This window comes from Rhinolophus ferrumequinum, chromosome 9, assembly GCF_004115265.2.
Source record: "Rhinolophus ferrumequinum isolate MPI-CBG mRhiFer1 chromosome 9, mRhiFer1_v1.p, whole genome shotgun sequence".
Taxonomy (NCBI): Eukaryota; Metazoa; Chordata; class Mammalia; order Chiroptera; family Rhinolophidae; genus Rhinolophus; species Rhinolophus ferrumequinum.
In genome coordinates, this window is record NC_046292.1 from 34,565,508 (window position 1) to 34,583,905 (window position 18,398).

At 46.7% G+C, this 18,398-nt stretch overlaps 1 protein-coding gene across 2 annotated transcripts in view; it reads right to left on the bottom strand.

The window, feature by feature from the left end:
• Nucleotides 1-18,398, bottom strand: part of AGBL4 (AGBL carboxypeptidase 4) — a 1,100,555-nt gene that overhangs the window by 7,235 nt on the left and 1,074,922 nt on the right. For both annotated transcript variants that reach the window (XM_033114112.1, XM_033114111.1), the window contains exon 12: nt 311-407. In XM_033114112.1, the coding sequence (XP_032970003.1) occupies nt 311-407 (97 nt within the window). The remainder of the gene's footprint in view (nt 1-310; nt 408-18,398) is intronic.

Sequence of the window (18,398 nt, forward strand, 5' to 3'; positions counted from 1 at the left end):
ATATGGAAACACGCAAACTAACGTGGAACAATGACTGGACTTGGTTCCCCAGCAGCCCCCATCCTTGTGGACTTCCACGGGAGACCCAGACATGTGGCTACGTATCCCTGTCTGAGCCCATGATGACACCACATACTCAGGGAATACGCTGCGAAGCTCTTCTGCCTCACACACTCTCTGTGGCAGGGCCGGGATTGCTTTCCCGTGCCACAGATGGGAAACTGAGGGCCAGAGAGGGGTCTCAGGGAAGTCACCCCTGAACACGAAGCCAGTTAAGCAGGACTCCAGCCCACTCTGCTCTGTCACTTACCGCAGCCTCGGCGTGGGAACCGCAGCTTTCTCAATCATGGGGTTCAGCCGGTAATAATCCAAAAACGTTCTTGCCACGTTCCGCCCCAGCTTCATATCTGTAAGTATGTGTGTTAAGGAGCAACTTTGGAAAAAGACTGAGACCGAGTGAAAAGAGGACTAGTAATACAAGTAACAGTAATAAAAATAGTCACACCACTCACTAGTCTAAGCTTTTTATACATACTGTCTTTTTTAATTCTCACAAAACCTTAAATGGTAGATACTGTTATTTTCCTCATGTACAGATGAGGAAACAGATGCAGAGAAGTTTTATAATTTGCCTCACGTCACCAAGCTGGGAAGGAGAGGAGCCAGGATATGGGTCTAAGTCGTCTTACCTCAAAGCCTGTGTTCATTGCTTTTTAGAATATACTGCGTCCCTTTGGGAATCACTGGAATTCCGTGGTCAGGCTCCAGGTGGTTCAGGGTGGAGGCAGATAAGCAGGACCCAGGAGCAAGAGACCCTTTGCTGTATGTAGCCCAGGGCCTGCTTGACCTTCAGGGATCAGTCAGTCACCTACTTCGGTAAAACCCTCTTACCTTAAGCAGTGTCCCCATTCCACCTTGCAATCTACCAAGAAGGAATCTTTAGGGGAAGGACTCATGATCTGTTAGAGCACAAGCTCTCTGGGGACCATACGGACCATTCACTCCTTAGTATGAAGGAGTACAACAATCATCTATTCAACAACACAGAGCACGTGCTCTGTGCTTTGTCACTCACATCCCTGGGCCTCCATATGTGCTATTGCCTCTGTCTCAAGTCCCACTCTGCTTCCCGTGGCTAATTTACACCCATCAAGTCTCCATTTAGGTGACGTCACTTTAGTAAAGCCTTCCATGATATTCTCTCCCCACACTTCCATGGCTTCTGAACTGACTGCATTCAAAGCACGTACCACGTAGCTCATACACCTTAGCACTGGATATCCAGGCTGTCACCAGTTCCTCTCCACGAGACCTCCTATCTCTTGCGTCTGTCCACTTCTCTCTAGCCCCGTTATCCTCCTAGAAAAGGCCTGGGCCACCTTCCCCTGGATTACTGTCACTCTGTCCTAATGAGACTCTGCTGCATGACTGCCTGCGTCCCCCTTCCACCCTTTGCCCTTCACACTCCAGTGACACTGAACTTTTGCCTCCAGGCCTTTGCCCATACCATGCCCGCCTTCCCAGGGCACTCTCCATGCTGCCCATGCCTAAGAGGGCCGACTCCTTCTCAGCCTCTAGAAACCTCAGTGTGGTTGTCGCTTCACAGGATAAGTTTCAGCCACCACTCTATCCACCCAGGGTCATGGAGCTGGTCTAGCATTTGAGGAACTGTCAAGTGAGTTCTTACCACTGTCTTGAAAAGTCCCTAAGGTGGGGTTGGGCATGGCACGGGCCATGGAAACTAGCATTTATGGAGCACCTGCTATGTACCTGGCACTGCACTGGGTACTCCGTTCAGATGTGCATTTTAACCTTCAAAACAACCCAGCGAGGGAGTCATTTTTATTTCCCTTTTGCTCTGGAAGATTAAGGTACTTGGCCAAGGCCATATAACTGGCAACAGTAGTCAGAACTCCAGTTCAGGAATGTCTGACTCCAGAACTGTGAGCTTTCCGCAACCCTGGGCTGTTTCCCAACTTGAAGGCACCTTTTCTGTCAAAGGATGAGTCATCCCAGGCCAGTGCCTGGTGGGAGAAGGAAAAACACCAGACAAGTTGTTTATGACAGTGCGATGTGCCTCAGGCTCGCTGTGCTCTGAGGCTGCCACCTGCTTTCTTCCTCTGGATATGACTGACCTTCTCTGTCTCCTTCTTTAAAAAGTTCACAGGCTGGCATTGGGCATGGCCTCTCTGACCGGCAGACCCGGGAGGCAGTCTCACTGCCAGGGCCTGCAGAGGCAGCTGGCTGCTTTAACCTAGCCAGGCTCTAGCCAGCTCGAGGAGACCAAATCATGATTGTGTATGCCAACACTAAGAGCTTTAGGGCTCATAGGAAAGGAGAGATCCCTGTGGACTGAGCTGAAAACTTGCAGCAGGAGCTTTGGAATCACATGTATCTAATCCAAATCCTGGCTCTGCCATATGCTGTGTACGACAGATTGTATTTTCCAAAGATGTCTGCAAGAACAGCTTCCATCTCACACGTTATTCTGTGATATGACCTTGATACTCCTGCCACTGAGAGGTGTGGTCTATGTCCCCATCCTTGAATCTGGGTGGGCTTGTGACTCACTTATAACCAAAAGAATGGCAGAAGTGACACTGTGGGACTTCTGAGGAGAGGTCAGAAAAGGTGATGTAATTTGCAGCTTGTTTGCTGGACGACTCCAGCTGGGGTCCTGAACCTCCATGCAAACAGTCTGACTGCCTGAGGCCCCCTTGCTGTGAGGAAGCCCAAAGCAGCTAACTGGGGGGCAGGGGAGGGTTGCAGGGAGAGGCCCTGCGACTACATGGAGAGACTATAACAGAGAGATCCCCAGCGAGCCCACAGCTCCTCCGGCACTCTATTGTTCCAGCTCCAGCCATTGTCTGACTGTAACTGCATCAAAGACTCCGAGCTAGAACCACTCAGCTGAGCCCTTCCCAAATTTCTGACCCACAGAAAGCATGAGAGAATAGCTATTGTTTTACACACTAAGTTTAGGGGAGATTGGTTCTGTAGCAATAGAGAACTACAGCACTGCGTGACCTGGCATAAGCGATTCCATCTCTCTGAGCCTTGTTTTTCTCCTCTGTAAATGTGAACAATAACGCCTGCCTCACAGGGATGTGACGAAGTGTGCGACGGACTCACACACGCGTGTTGACTGAATAAATAAATGAATGGGGAAGAGGGAAGACCGAACCCTTCCTTCCCAACCTGCATTGATGGGTAGACTTGAAGCCATGCTAGACGACGTGCTTGTTAATCAATATTCCTGATTTCTACCAGGGAAAAATGTTGGGCTGTTCCCGTAAAACATCCCACTGTGAGGTGTTGATCACTTTAAACAAGATTTGCTTAGCTTTGTTTAAAAGACAGAGTTTTAAAGGTGGGAGTTGTCTGGGGCAACTCTCTTTCCTTCTCCCTCTCCAACCATATTACATATTCCTCAAACCCTTAGGGCCGCACTCCAGGTTATTTACTGGAATGACCCTGTTTGAGTCAAGAAACAGGATGTGGGTGGGAGACGGGGAGAGACTGATTGAACACTTTCAATTAAAACAAGCTGTCTTTGAACAAAGATTTAAGGTCCAGGCAAGGAGAAGGCAATAACTCTCTTGGCCGGGACCCTTTCCAATATTTTGCAGAATTGAGAAAGAAAAAGATTGGGGCGAAGCTGCCAACTCTTCATTGCCATCCCCAACAAACATCTCAAGATGGCCTGTACGTGGAAAACATCAGCTTTCTCAGATTCTTCTGTAGCTCACTGATCAAACCTTGCAGATGGCAGGAAAAGTCCCCAGAGTCAGTGAAGCAGGAGGGGTCTGCTGGGATTGTCTGAAACTCAGACTGATTCGGCGACTTCCACCCAGAGCTGCTGTGAACTAAAGGGTGGGTGTCAGTAGCCCCAGCCTCCTACTTCATGGGACCCTTCACTAGGTAACAAGGGTTGGCACATGTACTGCTCATTCTCATTTGTTCATTCAAACATTTGTTGGGTCCCCCCCATGTATACATATTGCTACACAAGGTGACAGGGGTGATTGGGGTTAGATAAAGACGAGTTAGACAAATACAGTTTACAGTCTAGAGGAGGAAACTGCCATGACCCAATTAACTACAGTACCCAGCAGGCTGTTGCACTGTCATCTTCACAAAAGCAACTACTATTTTTTTTTTTTTGAGCTTACTTTGCACACTGTACAGTGTAGTTACTAACACCAATCCTTACAATACCCTGCAAGGTGAACGCACAGTCCTACACATATTTTACAGAGGAGGAAACTGAAAAAGGAGAGTTTACATCACTAACCAGAGGCCCGTGGCTTGAAAGTGATAGAAGTAGCATATGAACCGTGAGTGTTTTTTCACACCATGCCTATGTTTTCTCCTCTCCTGAATGTGATCATAAACTTAAACACTAAATTTTATGGACATGTAGAAGGAGATTTAATTCCAAGTGGAGGAATTGTGAAAGGGCTCATGGAAGTGGGACCAAGATTTGAAGGACAAAGATGAATTGGAAATGGGGGAGGAAGAGAGACGAGTGTCAGTAGAAGCACGGGGGGGGGGGCGGGGGGGGGCAAATGATCCTGGGCCAGAAATCAGACAGAGAAAGGCCCGAGGGCTCCTGTAGCTGAAGTGTATGGCAAAAGGTGAGGTTGCAATAGCAAGTAGGCTGGAGACACAGCAGTGAAGGCTTCGAACACCAAATTAAGGAATTTAAACTTCTACCCTGTAGGCAATAAAAACCAGTGAATATCTATGGTTGTATATATCATTCATTCACTCAGTATATTTATTGATCACCTACTATGTTCAGGCTCTCTGAAAGGCTCAGGGTATTTTGTGGTAAGGAAACAAACCAACAAAATAAAACAAAATAAAAAACAACCAGGACAGTGGTTCCTATGTCTAGAATTGGAGACAGATAACAAATAAAAAAAACTCAAATAAATACATAATTGCCATTGTAATAGTGCTATGAAGGAAATGCACTGGGTCCACAGCTGACGGCAATGGGGGTGCTGTTTTAGATAGGGGTGTGGGCAGGCCTCTCTCAGGAGAGGACCTGTGAACTGAGAGAGGACAGTGGGTACAGCAGCATCTATGAAGGAGGAAGGGCGGCGTGTGGGAAGGGTCCTTGGTGGGGGAGAGGGACTGAAAGCGGGCTGACGTGGAGCGGCAGGCAAGGGCTAAGGCATGTGGAGCCTTATTCCGGGCTCCCTGAAAGAGTCTGGATTTTCTAAGTGGGTGGGGAGCAACTAAAGAATTTTAAGCAGGAAAATGGAATGGTCTGATTTATATTTTTAAAAGGTCACTGCTGTGCTTAAAATGAGAAACTAGAGTGGAAGCAAGTAGGTCTTCCAGGAGACTACTGCAACGGTCCTGGAGAAAGAGGACGGGGCCTGGATCAGGACAGAGGCAGCAGAGATGGAAAAACATGTTTTGGGGAAGAACGGAAGGACCTGCTGACAGACTGGATGCAGGGCCTGAAGGAGAGGAAGGCATGAAGGATGATTCCTGCCTATTTAGCTTTATTTAGCATCTGAGTGGATGGCGGTGCCATAGTCTGGAATGTAGAACACTGGGGGCTGGTGGGACAGGTTCAAGCGAGAGAGAACAGGAGTTAAGTTTGACGTCAAGATGCCTATGAGATGTTAAGCATCCAGGTCCTGAAATTGGAAACAGAAAAGATCAGAAATAGGAAAAAAATGGAAATAGGATAATGGAAATGGTTTCCCAACTCTTTGGGATTATTCACATCACATATTCTTGCTGACTATATGATATGGTCCATTCTGTTCTGCTCCCCACCTCGTGCCCGCTGCTCTCAGAAAACACGCATTCTTGGGGTGTCCCAAGGTCTCTAGGAAAGTGCAGTGACTGCAGGCCCCTCCGTTCTCCAGTCTCAGAGCCTCAGATCTGGTACATTGAATGAGCACGTCAGTGGGATTCAAGAGATCAGTAACTTGCCATGTGGCCTGGTTTCAATCAGTAACTTGCCATGTGGCCTTGGCCATTTCCCTTCTCTGGGCCTGACTTCTCTATGGGTAAAATGTATAGTCTCAAGTCCTTTCCAGCAGGAACATTGCATGTTCAAGTAAAGGCCTCGATATAATAAGCTTATGAAAAATCCTATCCCCATTCTTTCATTCAACAAGTATTTATTGAGAACCTACTATGCGTCAAGTTATTTTAGGCACTTGATACAGTGAGCAGAACTGACACAGATCCTTATCTTCATGGAGTTTACATTCTAGCTGTAGGAGACAAACTGTCAACCTAACACATTCATAAACTATCGAGAATACCAGAAAGTGATAAGAACAGGGTCAGGAGAGTGCGGGGGGTAGGGCAGGGAGCAGATCGCAGCATTAAGTAGAGTGGTGAGAAGCGGGCTCATTGAAAAGGTGGGGCGTCAGTGGACTTGGAGGAGGCAAGGGAGCTGGCTGGTACCGAGGCTGAGCTGGTCCTCCTCATCTGAGCCATGAACCCTGACCAGTCATTTCATTAGCTGGGCTCTTGCTAGCTCCAGCGCAATCCCACCACTAAGCATCATGGACAGCGTTGGGGATCAGTTTTCCCTGGTGGGAGTCAGGAAGACCTCCTTCAGCATGTGGCAGTTTCCTGATGGAAGGTTCTCCCTATCGCACAGAGCAGTCCCAGACAGGACATGTCTCACACACACATCCTCCCACCTGGCCTGTGGCCTCCTTTTTACATCCCACCCCTTCCCTCATAGGCCCTCATCTCTGAAGCCGTCTCCACACTTTTCATTCCCTGCAGCTCTTCCAAGAATAAGCTCCCCTGACCTGCTTGCCCTGCAGGGAGCTGAGGTCTGGCCCCACTCATCACATACCCTATTCCACGTCCTCTCTCCCCACAGTTGTGCTGTGGACAGGTCTGATTATTATTTTGCAGATGAGAAATTGAAAGTGACTTGTCCAATGAGGCACATCAAGTATTGGTACAGGGAGGATTGAAGCACATTCACTCATTCATTCATTCATTCATTCACTCATTCAGTGCCTTCTATATGCCAGACTGTGCTGGGCGTAAGAGCTGGGATACAATGAAGAGAAAAACAGACACAGTCCTGTCCTCAGAAATGTCTTTCCTTGCCATCACCCTGCTGCCACAGGAAAATATTTAACTACTACCTGTTCTCTGTTGGGAAACCCCCACCTAGGATTCTTTCTCTGCTCACATTCCTACCCATGCCAGCAACAGGTGATAGTCATTACAGGGGACTGATTAATTCTGCAGAGGGGTGGCCAAGGAAAACTGATTTCTCTTTGGTGAGGCTGACAGCACTGTTGGATTATTAAGAGGCACCGGTCCAGGAGCCTCTAGGTGAAGCCGGAAGAACAATGCGACAATGAAATATCTTTTGTCTCTGCCTCCCTCACGCATCCTCCCACGGTGTTGGACAGGTGCATGACTAAACAGATGAATCCTTCTCAAGTGTGGTGTGGAGGCAGCAGATGTAATTGCAGAGTCCTTTCCAAATTCAGGCAAGTCCTGAGGTACCCCCAAAGTAAGGAGGAGAGAGAGAGAGAGAGAGAGAGAGAGAGCGCAGGAGGGACAAAGAGATGAAGGTAGATAGGCAGAGGCAGAAACAAAAAGAGAAAGATGCATGCAGGAAGATACACAGGGAAACTGATCAGGATGGAGCAGAAAGATCAGGAAAGAAAACTCATGGGAAGGGCTGAGAGAAACTCAAACTTGAAAACTGGAGAGAAATGGAGTGAGGGGCAGATACAAAAAATAGGAAGTGAATAAAAAAGGGAGAGAATCAGAAAGTTAAAAACACAAATATAGACAATGGGGAGTGGAAGAGAGAGGGAGAGGGAGAAGAAGAGAGAAAGGCAGAGGATGACACAGAAAGACAATTAAAAAAGCAGAGAAACACAGGCATAAGAGGAAAAACAGGAAATGAGCAACAGCAAGCTGAAATAGACAGAAACAGCAGAAAGGCAGAGAGGACAGACAGAAGGAAGGGAGAGACAGACTGACAGGGAGGGAGACCTCCTCTATGGTACGTGAAATTGTAGCTCTAAAGAGCAAGTAGAGATGACTGCATACAATACACATTAATGGTGGGGAGGCTGACCAAATCATTCAAGAAAGAATTAAAGTTTGGTAAAAACTATGAGGCTGTATATTATTTTTCTATTGTCACTGTAACAAATTACCTCAAACTTGGTGGCTTAATACAACAGATATTTTATTCTCTACAGCTCTGAGGCCAGAAATCTGAAATCAGTTTCGATGGACTAAAACCCTACATTGACTTCATGTCACCTGCAGGGTAAGAGCTAAACTCTTAAATCTGGCATTCATGGCTTTCCATAAGCCAGTCTAAGCCTTGTCCCGGACACTGCATCCTGTTCTGCATCTATTTAGAACGTGGGGTTTAAAGTCTGAAAAGCATGGGTTTTAATCTTGGCTCCTACACAATTTAGCTGTGTGACTCTGAGAAAGCTACTTACCTTCGCTGAGACTCAGCTTTTTCACATCTCAAATGGGTAATGCTACCTACCTCAGCAGATTATCGTGTTGATTAGAAATTATACATCCAGAGCACCCAGCACAATGCTGGTGTAGCAGCACAAATGCAGTAGCTCTTTTTATCATTATTATTTATGAACCTGTCATTTCCAACAAAACGTGACCTCTTCAAGGACAAGGGTGTGTCATGTTCAAACTTGTTTCCAGCACCATTTATCACAGGTTAAGATGATTAAAGAGGCAAGGAGAAAACAAACAAACCAAAAAACAAGATCAAGGAGGGAGGGAGGAAAAGAACAACAGAGAGACAAAGGGAGGGAGAGATGAAGAGATTGTTTGTACAATCCCTGGATGCTCAGGGATAAAATATTGTGGGTCACGTCCTTGCTGTGTGCCTCAGTTCCCCCTCCTGTAAATTGGCAGAGGTTGACCTAGACGACCTCTAGTTCTAATTCTCACTCCTTCTCTGGTTTTCCATAGGAGAAGTGTTTCCCAGGAGCAGGGGATATCCTTTCCAGACACACATATGAGGGCCAGCCTTATCAGGCACGAAGGTGGTGCCTACCACTTGGATGGGCTATTTGGAAGAGAAATCCGGCTCGAGGCTGGCTGGACTGGCACAGATGGAAATCTAACCTCAGGTGTAATGTGGCTGAGTCTGGATGAGATGACCTTGGGGGATTTTTGGACTTCAGACCACACTGGGCAGGTTGTTGTCACTTATTATTTGTTACTCATTTATTAATTCACCAGACACTTATCCAGTACCTCAGATGTGTTGGGCCATGTAACAGGTATACAGAGTGTATACACTGGGTATATAGAGTAACCAAAACGGGTGGCCCTGCCCTTAAGCAGCGGATAGTCCAGGCTCCATGGACGTTTCGGGCGAAATGATTCTGCGTAAGGAGCCGTCCTGTGCACTGTAAGATGCTTAGCAGTTTTCCTGCACCCTTCTACTAGATGCCAGCCCAATGCCAGCAGAGCCACCCACCTGATGTGACAATCAAAAAGGTCTTCAGACATTGTCAGACATTCCCTGGGAGGGGGGTGGACAATTCACCCCTGGGTGAGAACCAGTGCTTTAGGGGATGCCCGACATCTCATAGAAGGTAGCAGGTGACACAGGAGAGGCGGGTAAGAGCTTTACTGAGAGGGGTCTCAGTCTTCCTACCCGGAAAAAGTAAGCCCTGAATGGATCCTTGGGGGCCGGGGAGGGCAAAGGAATCTGCCCTCACAGGCTGTACGGACTTCATGGGATGGTTTTCTGCCCCTCTCCTCATCACTTTGGCAGGAAGACTAGCCTCGCTCCATCTCCAGCACACCTCAGCCTCTCAGATGCCTCTCCCTTCCCTATTTGCCCTGGACTGCCGGTATTTATAACCCATCTGCCTGTCTCAGACCCACTTCTCACTCGGGAGGGAAGTCAATCTCTCCCTCCAGTTCCGACTCTACCGCTCGCTCTGTGGCCCCCTCACTTCTCCTCCTCTTCCACTCCAGACCCCAGCAACTTCCCAGCAGTGCTTCCCTTTTCTCACTGACGGTTGACTACAGCTCTGGAAATCGGCTCTCAAAATCCGCTGTGCCTTCCCAGCTGGGCCCCGCTCAGCAATTGCTGAGACTTCAATGAGGCTCGGCCCGAGAGCAAGCTCTGTTTCTCTGATAGATGCTGAGCCCCCACTTGTCTCATAAATATTTTCAGAAGCTTCAATTGATGCACAATATAAAACAAGACCAAAAACCAAAGTACATATTGGTGCAGCAGCATCGTGAGGCAGGTGGGAGGGGAGAGGGAAGAGAGGTGTGGTAAGCCAGGGGAGCTCTACACGGTCCCGGCTTCTGGCCTCAGCTCTGGTTCTGGGCGACATGTGGCCTGAGAGAGGCTAAGTCTCTCTGTAGATGGCAGTTTTCCAGTCTGTAAACTTGGGAGAAGGGGGTGCCTTGCTGATGTTTTGAAACCTCTCAGTCTCTAGATCAGGAATACCTACCCGGGGCCATTACGGGGTTCCTGACCCCTCTGATCTTACAGGCAAAATTTTATATGTGTATGTGAATTTTTCTGGGGAGAATATCAATACTTTTCTACAGTTTTCAAAGGAATCTACATCATCCCACACATTAAGAATCTCTGTGCTAGGAGTGTGGATCGTGGGTGACACTTGAATTTATCATCACCTTTCAGGTAATATTCCTTCTTCTTATTACCTTACTCATTCGCTTTTTATATCCTGGCTCCTCTGGGATTAGTGAGAATCGTGTGCTGGGGACTGACATCAGGCTTGACTTGGAATGAAATGAACACAATGTAGAAGCTATCCAAATTCATCTGTGTTAACGTAACTCGAGGACGTCACAGTCTGGTGACTGCTCTGCTGAAGAGGTCACGAGAACAGCTCAGCAAAGATCGTTCTTAGGAGGGGACTGCAAAGCTCAGCTGGTGCCTGGGACTTTCAGGGCCTTTCAGAAAAGCCCACTTCCCTGTCCCTGTGTCTTTACTCCCGATTAGACCTGAATCTGAGACACTTACCTGGGTTAATGGAATGAGCAATGTCCTGTGAGTCAAGAGATCCATGTTTGAGCATCAGCTTTTCACCCAGTTGCTGTATGACCTGAGGCAGTTCACTGACCACCTTCTGGACTTGAATTTCCCCATTTGTAGAATTCGGAAGAATTGGACTTACATCACAGTTTCGCTAAGGGATGGCCCTAACTGTGGAGAAACTCCATTATAATACCTCATTCTTGGCTACCTCCTTGCATTGAATCCTCATTGAGGGACATTCTGGTTCCCTCTCAAGCAAAACAGAAACAATCCCATCCCTAGGAAAGGTACGATGTTGGGCTTAAATTCCAATCTTTCAGGTCCTTTCCCGCCCTTGAGCTATTTTCATTTTAACTGTTGTCTTGAACGTGAAATCCAGGGGATAGAATTAATGTTTATGATCCCTTACTATCTTCCAGGCACCATGCTAGTTTCGTTAATTATGCACAAGCAAGGTAGATTTTATTGTCCCCACGTGACAGATTAGGAAACCAAGGTTCAGAGAAGTCCCTTGTCTAACATCATTCACCAGCAATTGGAGGATAGGACTCAAACTCACGTCTGTCCAAATCTGAGGCCTATGGCTTTTTATATATTCTTAAGCTACAATTATTATGTTAACTTTCTTAAAATGAATTTGCTCATTTATTTAATATTTATTGTCTGCTGTGTAAGGCTTTGGGTCAGTTGCCGTGGATTCAAAGATGAGAAGTCAGTCCCTGCCCCTGAGCAGCCCTTAGAGAAGCCATGGAAATAAAAACTGCAATGCAGGGCAACGACTGCTGTGGCAGAGGGAAGTAAGGGAAGTGGGGGCACCGAAAGTAAGATTTAACATTGGAGGGACCCTAGAAGATTTCTTAGAGGAGGTAACACCTGAGCTGAATTAGGGGGAGGGGGTCTCTTCTTTTGAGATGAGTCTTCATTAAACCATTTAGTCAACAAACAGTTGAAAATGCTCATATACTAGGTACCAGGTATTTTTCTAGATGCTGAGACACAACTGTGCACAAAACAACAAGGTCTCTATTCTGATGGAGCTCCCATCACAGAAGGGAAGATAGGCAACAAGAAAATGAACACATGCAGAGTAAGACTGAAATCCGAGGCACTTGAAGAAGTAGAAATTGGCCAGGGGAACAGGAGATGACGGCAGGGAAAGGCATCCCTGCACAAGGGCAGAAGCACGTACAGGCATGCTGAGGCATGGCGAGGCCTCCCTTGGAGTGGTTGGTATATCTTCTACAAGATAAAGAAGGAAGCATGAGAAATACACAGACAGGTCATGCGCACCTGTGTGATGTAACAAGCAGGAAAGGAGGAGCCATGGCAGGGTGCTACGGGAAGGAGAGAGAATGCCAGGTTTGGCTTTAAGGCTACCAGTCCTGTGGCCTTAGAGGAAGATGGTTTGGAAGGGACCAGGACTGGAGACAGGGAGGACACTTCTGGTCCAGGGAGCGTGGTGAAGGCCTGAGCTAGAATGCTAACAGTGGAGTAGAGAGGAAGGGATAGAATTAGAAATATTTGTCAAGTAAAACTGATGTGACTTTCGGGTTGAATGTGGGGTGCTGGCAGAAGTGGCGGGATTAGGAAAAGCATCAAGGACAGCAGACCAGGTTTCTGTCTTGGCAAATCTGGTAGTGGTATCACCACTGGTCCTGGATATGAAGGCTGACTGTGGCTCCAGATGCCAGGAAGCTCTGCGTTCTCTCGAGTACCTTCCATGGCACTCTTCTTAGTAATACTGTGTTTCCCCGAAAATAAGACCTAACTGGACCATCAGCTCTCATGCGTCTTTTGGAGCAAAAATTAATATAAGACCTAGTCTTATTTTATATAAGACAGGGTATAATATAATATAATACCAGGTCTTATATTAATTTTTGCTCCAAAAGACGTATGAGAGCTGATGGTCCGACTAGGTCTTATTTTTGGGGAAACAGGGTAGCATTGCCTCATTATATTTTGCTGCACAGTTGTGCCAAGTGAATCCTATGATTTCTACAATGAAACTCCATTGTAATGTCTAGTTACTGTCATTTCCTTGTATCTAATGCTCTTTGGGGGACACCTTGGTTTCATGTCAGGCAAAGCTCAAGCAATCCCACTCACAGAATGGGTAAGAAGCTGGCCTTAAACTCCCCACGGGACTAACACATTTATCCGATCTTTGGGATAGAATATATTTTCTCTGGAACTTTTCTTTTCCATCCTCACTCTCCCACACCTCGGATGGGCCAGCTGCCTATCTGCTGTCTGCCTGACTGCCTCCTACCCAAGTCCAGAACAAGGGACCTGGAAGAGGGACTTTCTGATGAAGAGGAGGAGACCCTGAATCTCACCATCTGATAGGCATTTCCAAGGGGCCTACATGAGGCCAAACATGCTGCTCTTGCCTGGATGCAGAAATGAAAAGGTTTTGTGGAGGAAACAATGACCCTCGAGTCTCATGCACGTGATCCTGGGGTAAAGGGGTCAGGTTCCTGTGACAACTAGTCAGTCACAGCTAGAGGGGGAAGCCAGCTGAGCACTGCTAGGCCTCCAGGGACACAAATTCCTCCTGAACCACAGAGTCTGGGAACAATGCCCCACCTTGGCAGAACAGAGGGCCTTGGACTAGGACCTTGAGGGGACAAAACGGAGCATGGCCCAGGAGCCAGGAGACAGAACTAGATGCCAGACCTGAGCTGATCCCACCAGACCGGGACTGTACCCCTTGCACACATACTCTCCACTGCTCTTTGCCTCTCTCTTCTTCATTAGCTTGGGAGCCCCTTGAGGGCAGGGCTGGCACCTTCCCCATCCTTATTTCCCCACAGCCTAATACAACTTCACCAGAAATGTTCGTGGAAAGACTAAACAAATGAATAAGTAAATAAACCTTAGGCAAGTAGTCCAACCCCTAATCTTCAATTTCCTTATCTGTAAAGTGGGAATAAGAATACCGACTAACTAGAGTTTTATGAAAATTGAAGGACAATGAATGTGAAAGTGGCCAGTATGGGTCCTAACAAAAAATAGATGCTCCAAAATAGATACTTAGCTTCTCTTTTCCCATTAACCATACCTCCTAATTTCAGGTACTCCCTGCACTTTCATATTTTCTAGGCTGAACTTGACAGTGTATCAGTGGTTAGAGAATCATAAAATATCCAGGCCGGAGGGTACCACTAGTGGACCTCTGTTTTGTTTTCCTGCTCTTAATCTATTCCCTTTTCACAGCACCCCGGTTTTCCAAATTGAACGTTCAGTCTCAGTCCCTGTGGCTCAGGAGGACCTGACCCCACCCGGACTCTGGGTGGGAACAGAGTCACCCCTCTCCTGGCCAGTCAGAACACTGAATTTACTTTGCCACAGGGGTTAGTCAGGTGTGGCATCAGCTCAATGAGACTCAATTCTATCTTCTTGTGAGAGAGGGAATCACTCTTAAAACTGAGAGGATGGGACATTTACCAGGAGCTGGGGGCAGCCATTTTGCTTCCATGGTGGGAGAGAACCTCTGGAGAATGGAGCCAACCCTCAGGAAGCAGCTAGAGACCAAGTCCTGATGACACTGTTTGATTCTCTTAATCCAGGCACGCCTAACACCAATATTCCTTTGAACACTAAAGTTACGTGAGCTAACTAACTCCCCTTTTTAGTCAGTTTGAATTGGGTTTTCTGTCTTTTGCAACCAGATGACTTTTGACTAATATAAGACTCTGGAGTTTACCTCATCAAACCTCCTAATTTAACAGATGAGGAAGAGATTTGCAAAATCACATGGACAGTTTCTATATACAACCAGTTTTCCAAATAAATATATCACCTCACTTCTTTTTATCATTACTGAGGACCAAAACAGGGACAGATTGTCCTTCTGCCTGGATAGGGTCATAGAATATTGATTTTGGTTACAGAATGCCTAATCTTTCTCCAACAGAGAGAATTTCTTAATTCAAGTCCTCAGAAACCAATTTTGTTTTGCATTATAATGTTTTTGTCCCCCAAGCGGAACTGCTGATGACCGTCCTTTCTCTTCCACACAGTGTAATCAGCAGCAATTAATTCTAATCACAAGGAGACAGCAAGAATGAGCGGAGCATTCATTGGACGGAAGCAATCCGAATTTCCCCGAGCCCGCAGTGGTACCTGTATGCGGCCAATGCAAACAGGCACATGTATGCGTCTGTGTGCACGCATGCACACACACTCCCCTGACCCCAGCCCCAATCCACCAGGACACAAGGAGAGGATACAGAATGTGTGTGCTGTCTGGTCAGCATGGTGTAGTATTTAAAAAAAAAGCAAGGACTTTGGCGTCACAAAGATTCCACCACTAAACAGCTGCTTAAACTTGGCCGCCTCGTTTGTAAAACACAGATATACAGACTTACTTCCAAGTGGTGCAGAAGATTAAATAAGCATATTGTAGTAAAGCGCTTTTCATTGGTAAGTAGCAGGAGCTAAGTAAGTGCTAGTTCTCTTTCCTTCCACATCAAACGCCTTTTATAGCTGGTGGAGAATAAAGGCCTAACGTGATCTGAGATTTTAGATCCTGAATATTCTGGACGCAGCCAACCCAATTTGATGATCTCTTCCCTCCAGACCCCTCCCCTAATACTCTATCACTGTCCTCCTCGTGTACCATCAACACACACACACACACACACACACACACACACTCCTCCTTCCCACCTCTTTCCTGTCTGGGACTGTAAATTCTGGGAGGGCAGCTCAGTATTCCAATTTCCCCTCACAATGGACACTGAGTGGACATTTGCTGAAGAGCTGCTCACAGAACCTGTGCCTTTGCTCACAGTTTCCCTCCGCCTCGGTCTCAGTCCTGGCCATCCTTCCAGGCTTGGCCTAGACATCACCACCTCCTTCCCGGTGTTTTAAAAATTAGCAATTGGAGCACACTCTTCTCCTCTGAACTCCATTCCTCTTTCATGACACATACAGTGTTATACTTTGTGACATAAGATATAATGGGTGCCTTTTCTTCTCTGTCTTCTCAAGTTCCTTCACTCACTCATTCCACCAACACCTTGAGCCAATGTATGGTGGTCACCGTGGTTCTGAGAGGTATCTGACTGGGTCTGTGTCTTGAGATACTCAGGTTCAGACAAGTCCTTGAGCACCACAACTGGTCTGACTCACCTTTCTATACGTGTGGCCTTGGCCCATGATAGGTTGTCCTTAAATATTTGATAATGGCAATGGGCTGCCCAGGCGAGGACATCTGGGCTGGCACATCGGTGGGTCCTGTGAGGTTACACAAGGCCATTAAGGTTCCTGAGGTTGGGCATAGATGCCCTTGGGCTTTCTGAGGGAAAAGGTGTGGTATTACAGAGAGAGATCCGGGGGTGATTAGCTTTGCCCCTCGATCATGTCTCACAGGATGCTTTCAAACCTGAAAACCCTAAGTCAGCTGTGACTTGGTGCCCAGGGCTATGATTTAGAAATATACCTGCAGAAGGTCTGGCCTGGCGTCAGGCTCACCTTTGCCACTAAGTTTCACAATGATATTAAACAAGTCATTTACCCCTATTCAGTCGGTATGAGATTAGCTACTTCAATTTTATTCAACCAACAATTATGAACACCTACTGTGTTCCTGGCACTGTGCTTGGTCTTGATGAGACAGATAAATCTCATATGATTAGCTCCTTTCAAGGGCTCGTAGTCTAGTAGGCATTATGAAAAGGGGCATCAAAGAGAGATGTTGTAACGTCTCTACATTGTGTAGTTCTGTTTTTAAAACCTGATGAAGTCTCCTCATAGCCTTCAGAACAAATTCCTGATCTTTACCCAGAACCAAGGCCTTTTGTGATCTGACCCCTGCCTACCTGTCCGGCATCTCCCCCATAAGGACACTTTGCCCTGGCCATATGCTAGTGCTAGTCATTCCCAACGCTCCATCATCATTCTTATCTTTGTTCATGTGATGTCCTTTCACGAGTCTCTACCTGCTAAATTTCTGATGATTCTTCAGTACAAAATAGAGATATGCACAGGAGCAAAACATTTATAAAGTGGGAACAGTTTTAAATATTATGGTTTTAAGAAAGCTTTCTTTTTCATTCCCTTTCTTACTCCCTCCCTCCCTCCCTCCCTCTCTCCCTTCCTTCCTTCCTTTCTTCCTTCCTTCCTTCCTTCCTTCCTTCCTTTTTTCCTTCCTTCCTTCCTTCCTTCCAAGGGGCAGATTACATTAGATTAGCTCTACCAACACTTTTAAGATACAGTAATCACTCATTAATCTTTGTTCTGGGTCCTTGACATGCATGACCAGTCTATCCAAGTTGTGCCTCTCCTCAAGGTGTTCGAAACTTCCCAAAAGCCAGTTAACCAGACTGCAAGCTGTGGGCTTGGTTTCCTCAGAAAGTTCCTTCCAATGGTGAGTAAGATGTCAAGGCTCCTCCACTATACCCAACTTTCCCTTTCCTACATGCCTGTTCCTGCCCTTGATAATAGGGCATTTTTCTCCTTTAAACAATACTCTAAGAGATCATTCGCGCCTCTTATTTCAGAGCAGTGAGGGCCTCATCCACAGCTCTGGGCTCTCAGGCCCTTGAGGAATGCCTTCCTCTTCTTCCCACTCCTGTTTATCCTCTTGGTGAATACATAATCCCCCTTGCAGACCCAGCTCAAAATCTGCCCTACTTAGGAAGTCTTCCCAGATTCCTCAAGGCTGAATTAGTTGCTCCAATTGCTCTGTTCTCTGTGTTCCCACAGAATACTGTTCCTATTTTTAGTTTAGCATTAATCTCATTGCTTTTATAATCCAAGCAAGATCAAAATCCAGGTTAGACAGACAGGGTACAAGGTACCATTTACGATGGAATGATAAAGCATCAGTGAAAATATAGCCAGTTGGAGAAAATTATATTTATCAAAACTGTTCACTAATTGTGGTCGGAAGGAAATTTGAGACCCAGAGAGGTAAAGTAACTTTTGCTCAGATTATCAAGCTAGAAAGTGGTTGAAGTAGAATTTGACTCTGACTCCAAAATCAGTGCTCTTGTTGGTGATTCGCTCACTCACACGTTAAACTCTAACTGTGAGCCAGCACTGTGCTAGCTATGAGGAGGCAAAGCTTTGAGCGGGGCTCTCGGGCTCATGGCAGGTACTGGTAAAGCAGAGCCACATCCCTTAGGCTGGTCTCTGGTCTCCAGATCTGAGACTCTTCTGTCCCACTGTGTGATTTCACCACTGGAAAGCTCCACGACCAGCTACCCAGACTTTCCCTCTCCCCAGGAACAGGCAACATACTTCCTCCAAACAACCCCTTCCCCTACCCCGAAATCTTTGGCTGTGCCCATTGTGGAAAGGGAGCCAAGGCTGCTGCCAAGTTCATTAATAATTTTGGCTTTCTGGAAGA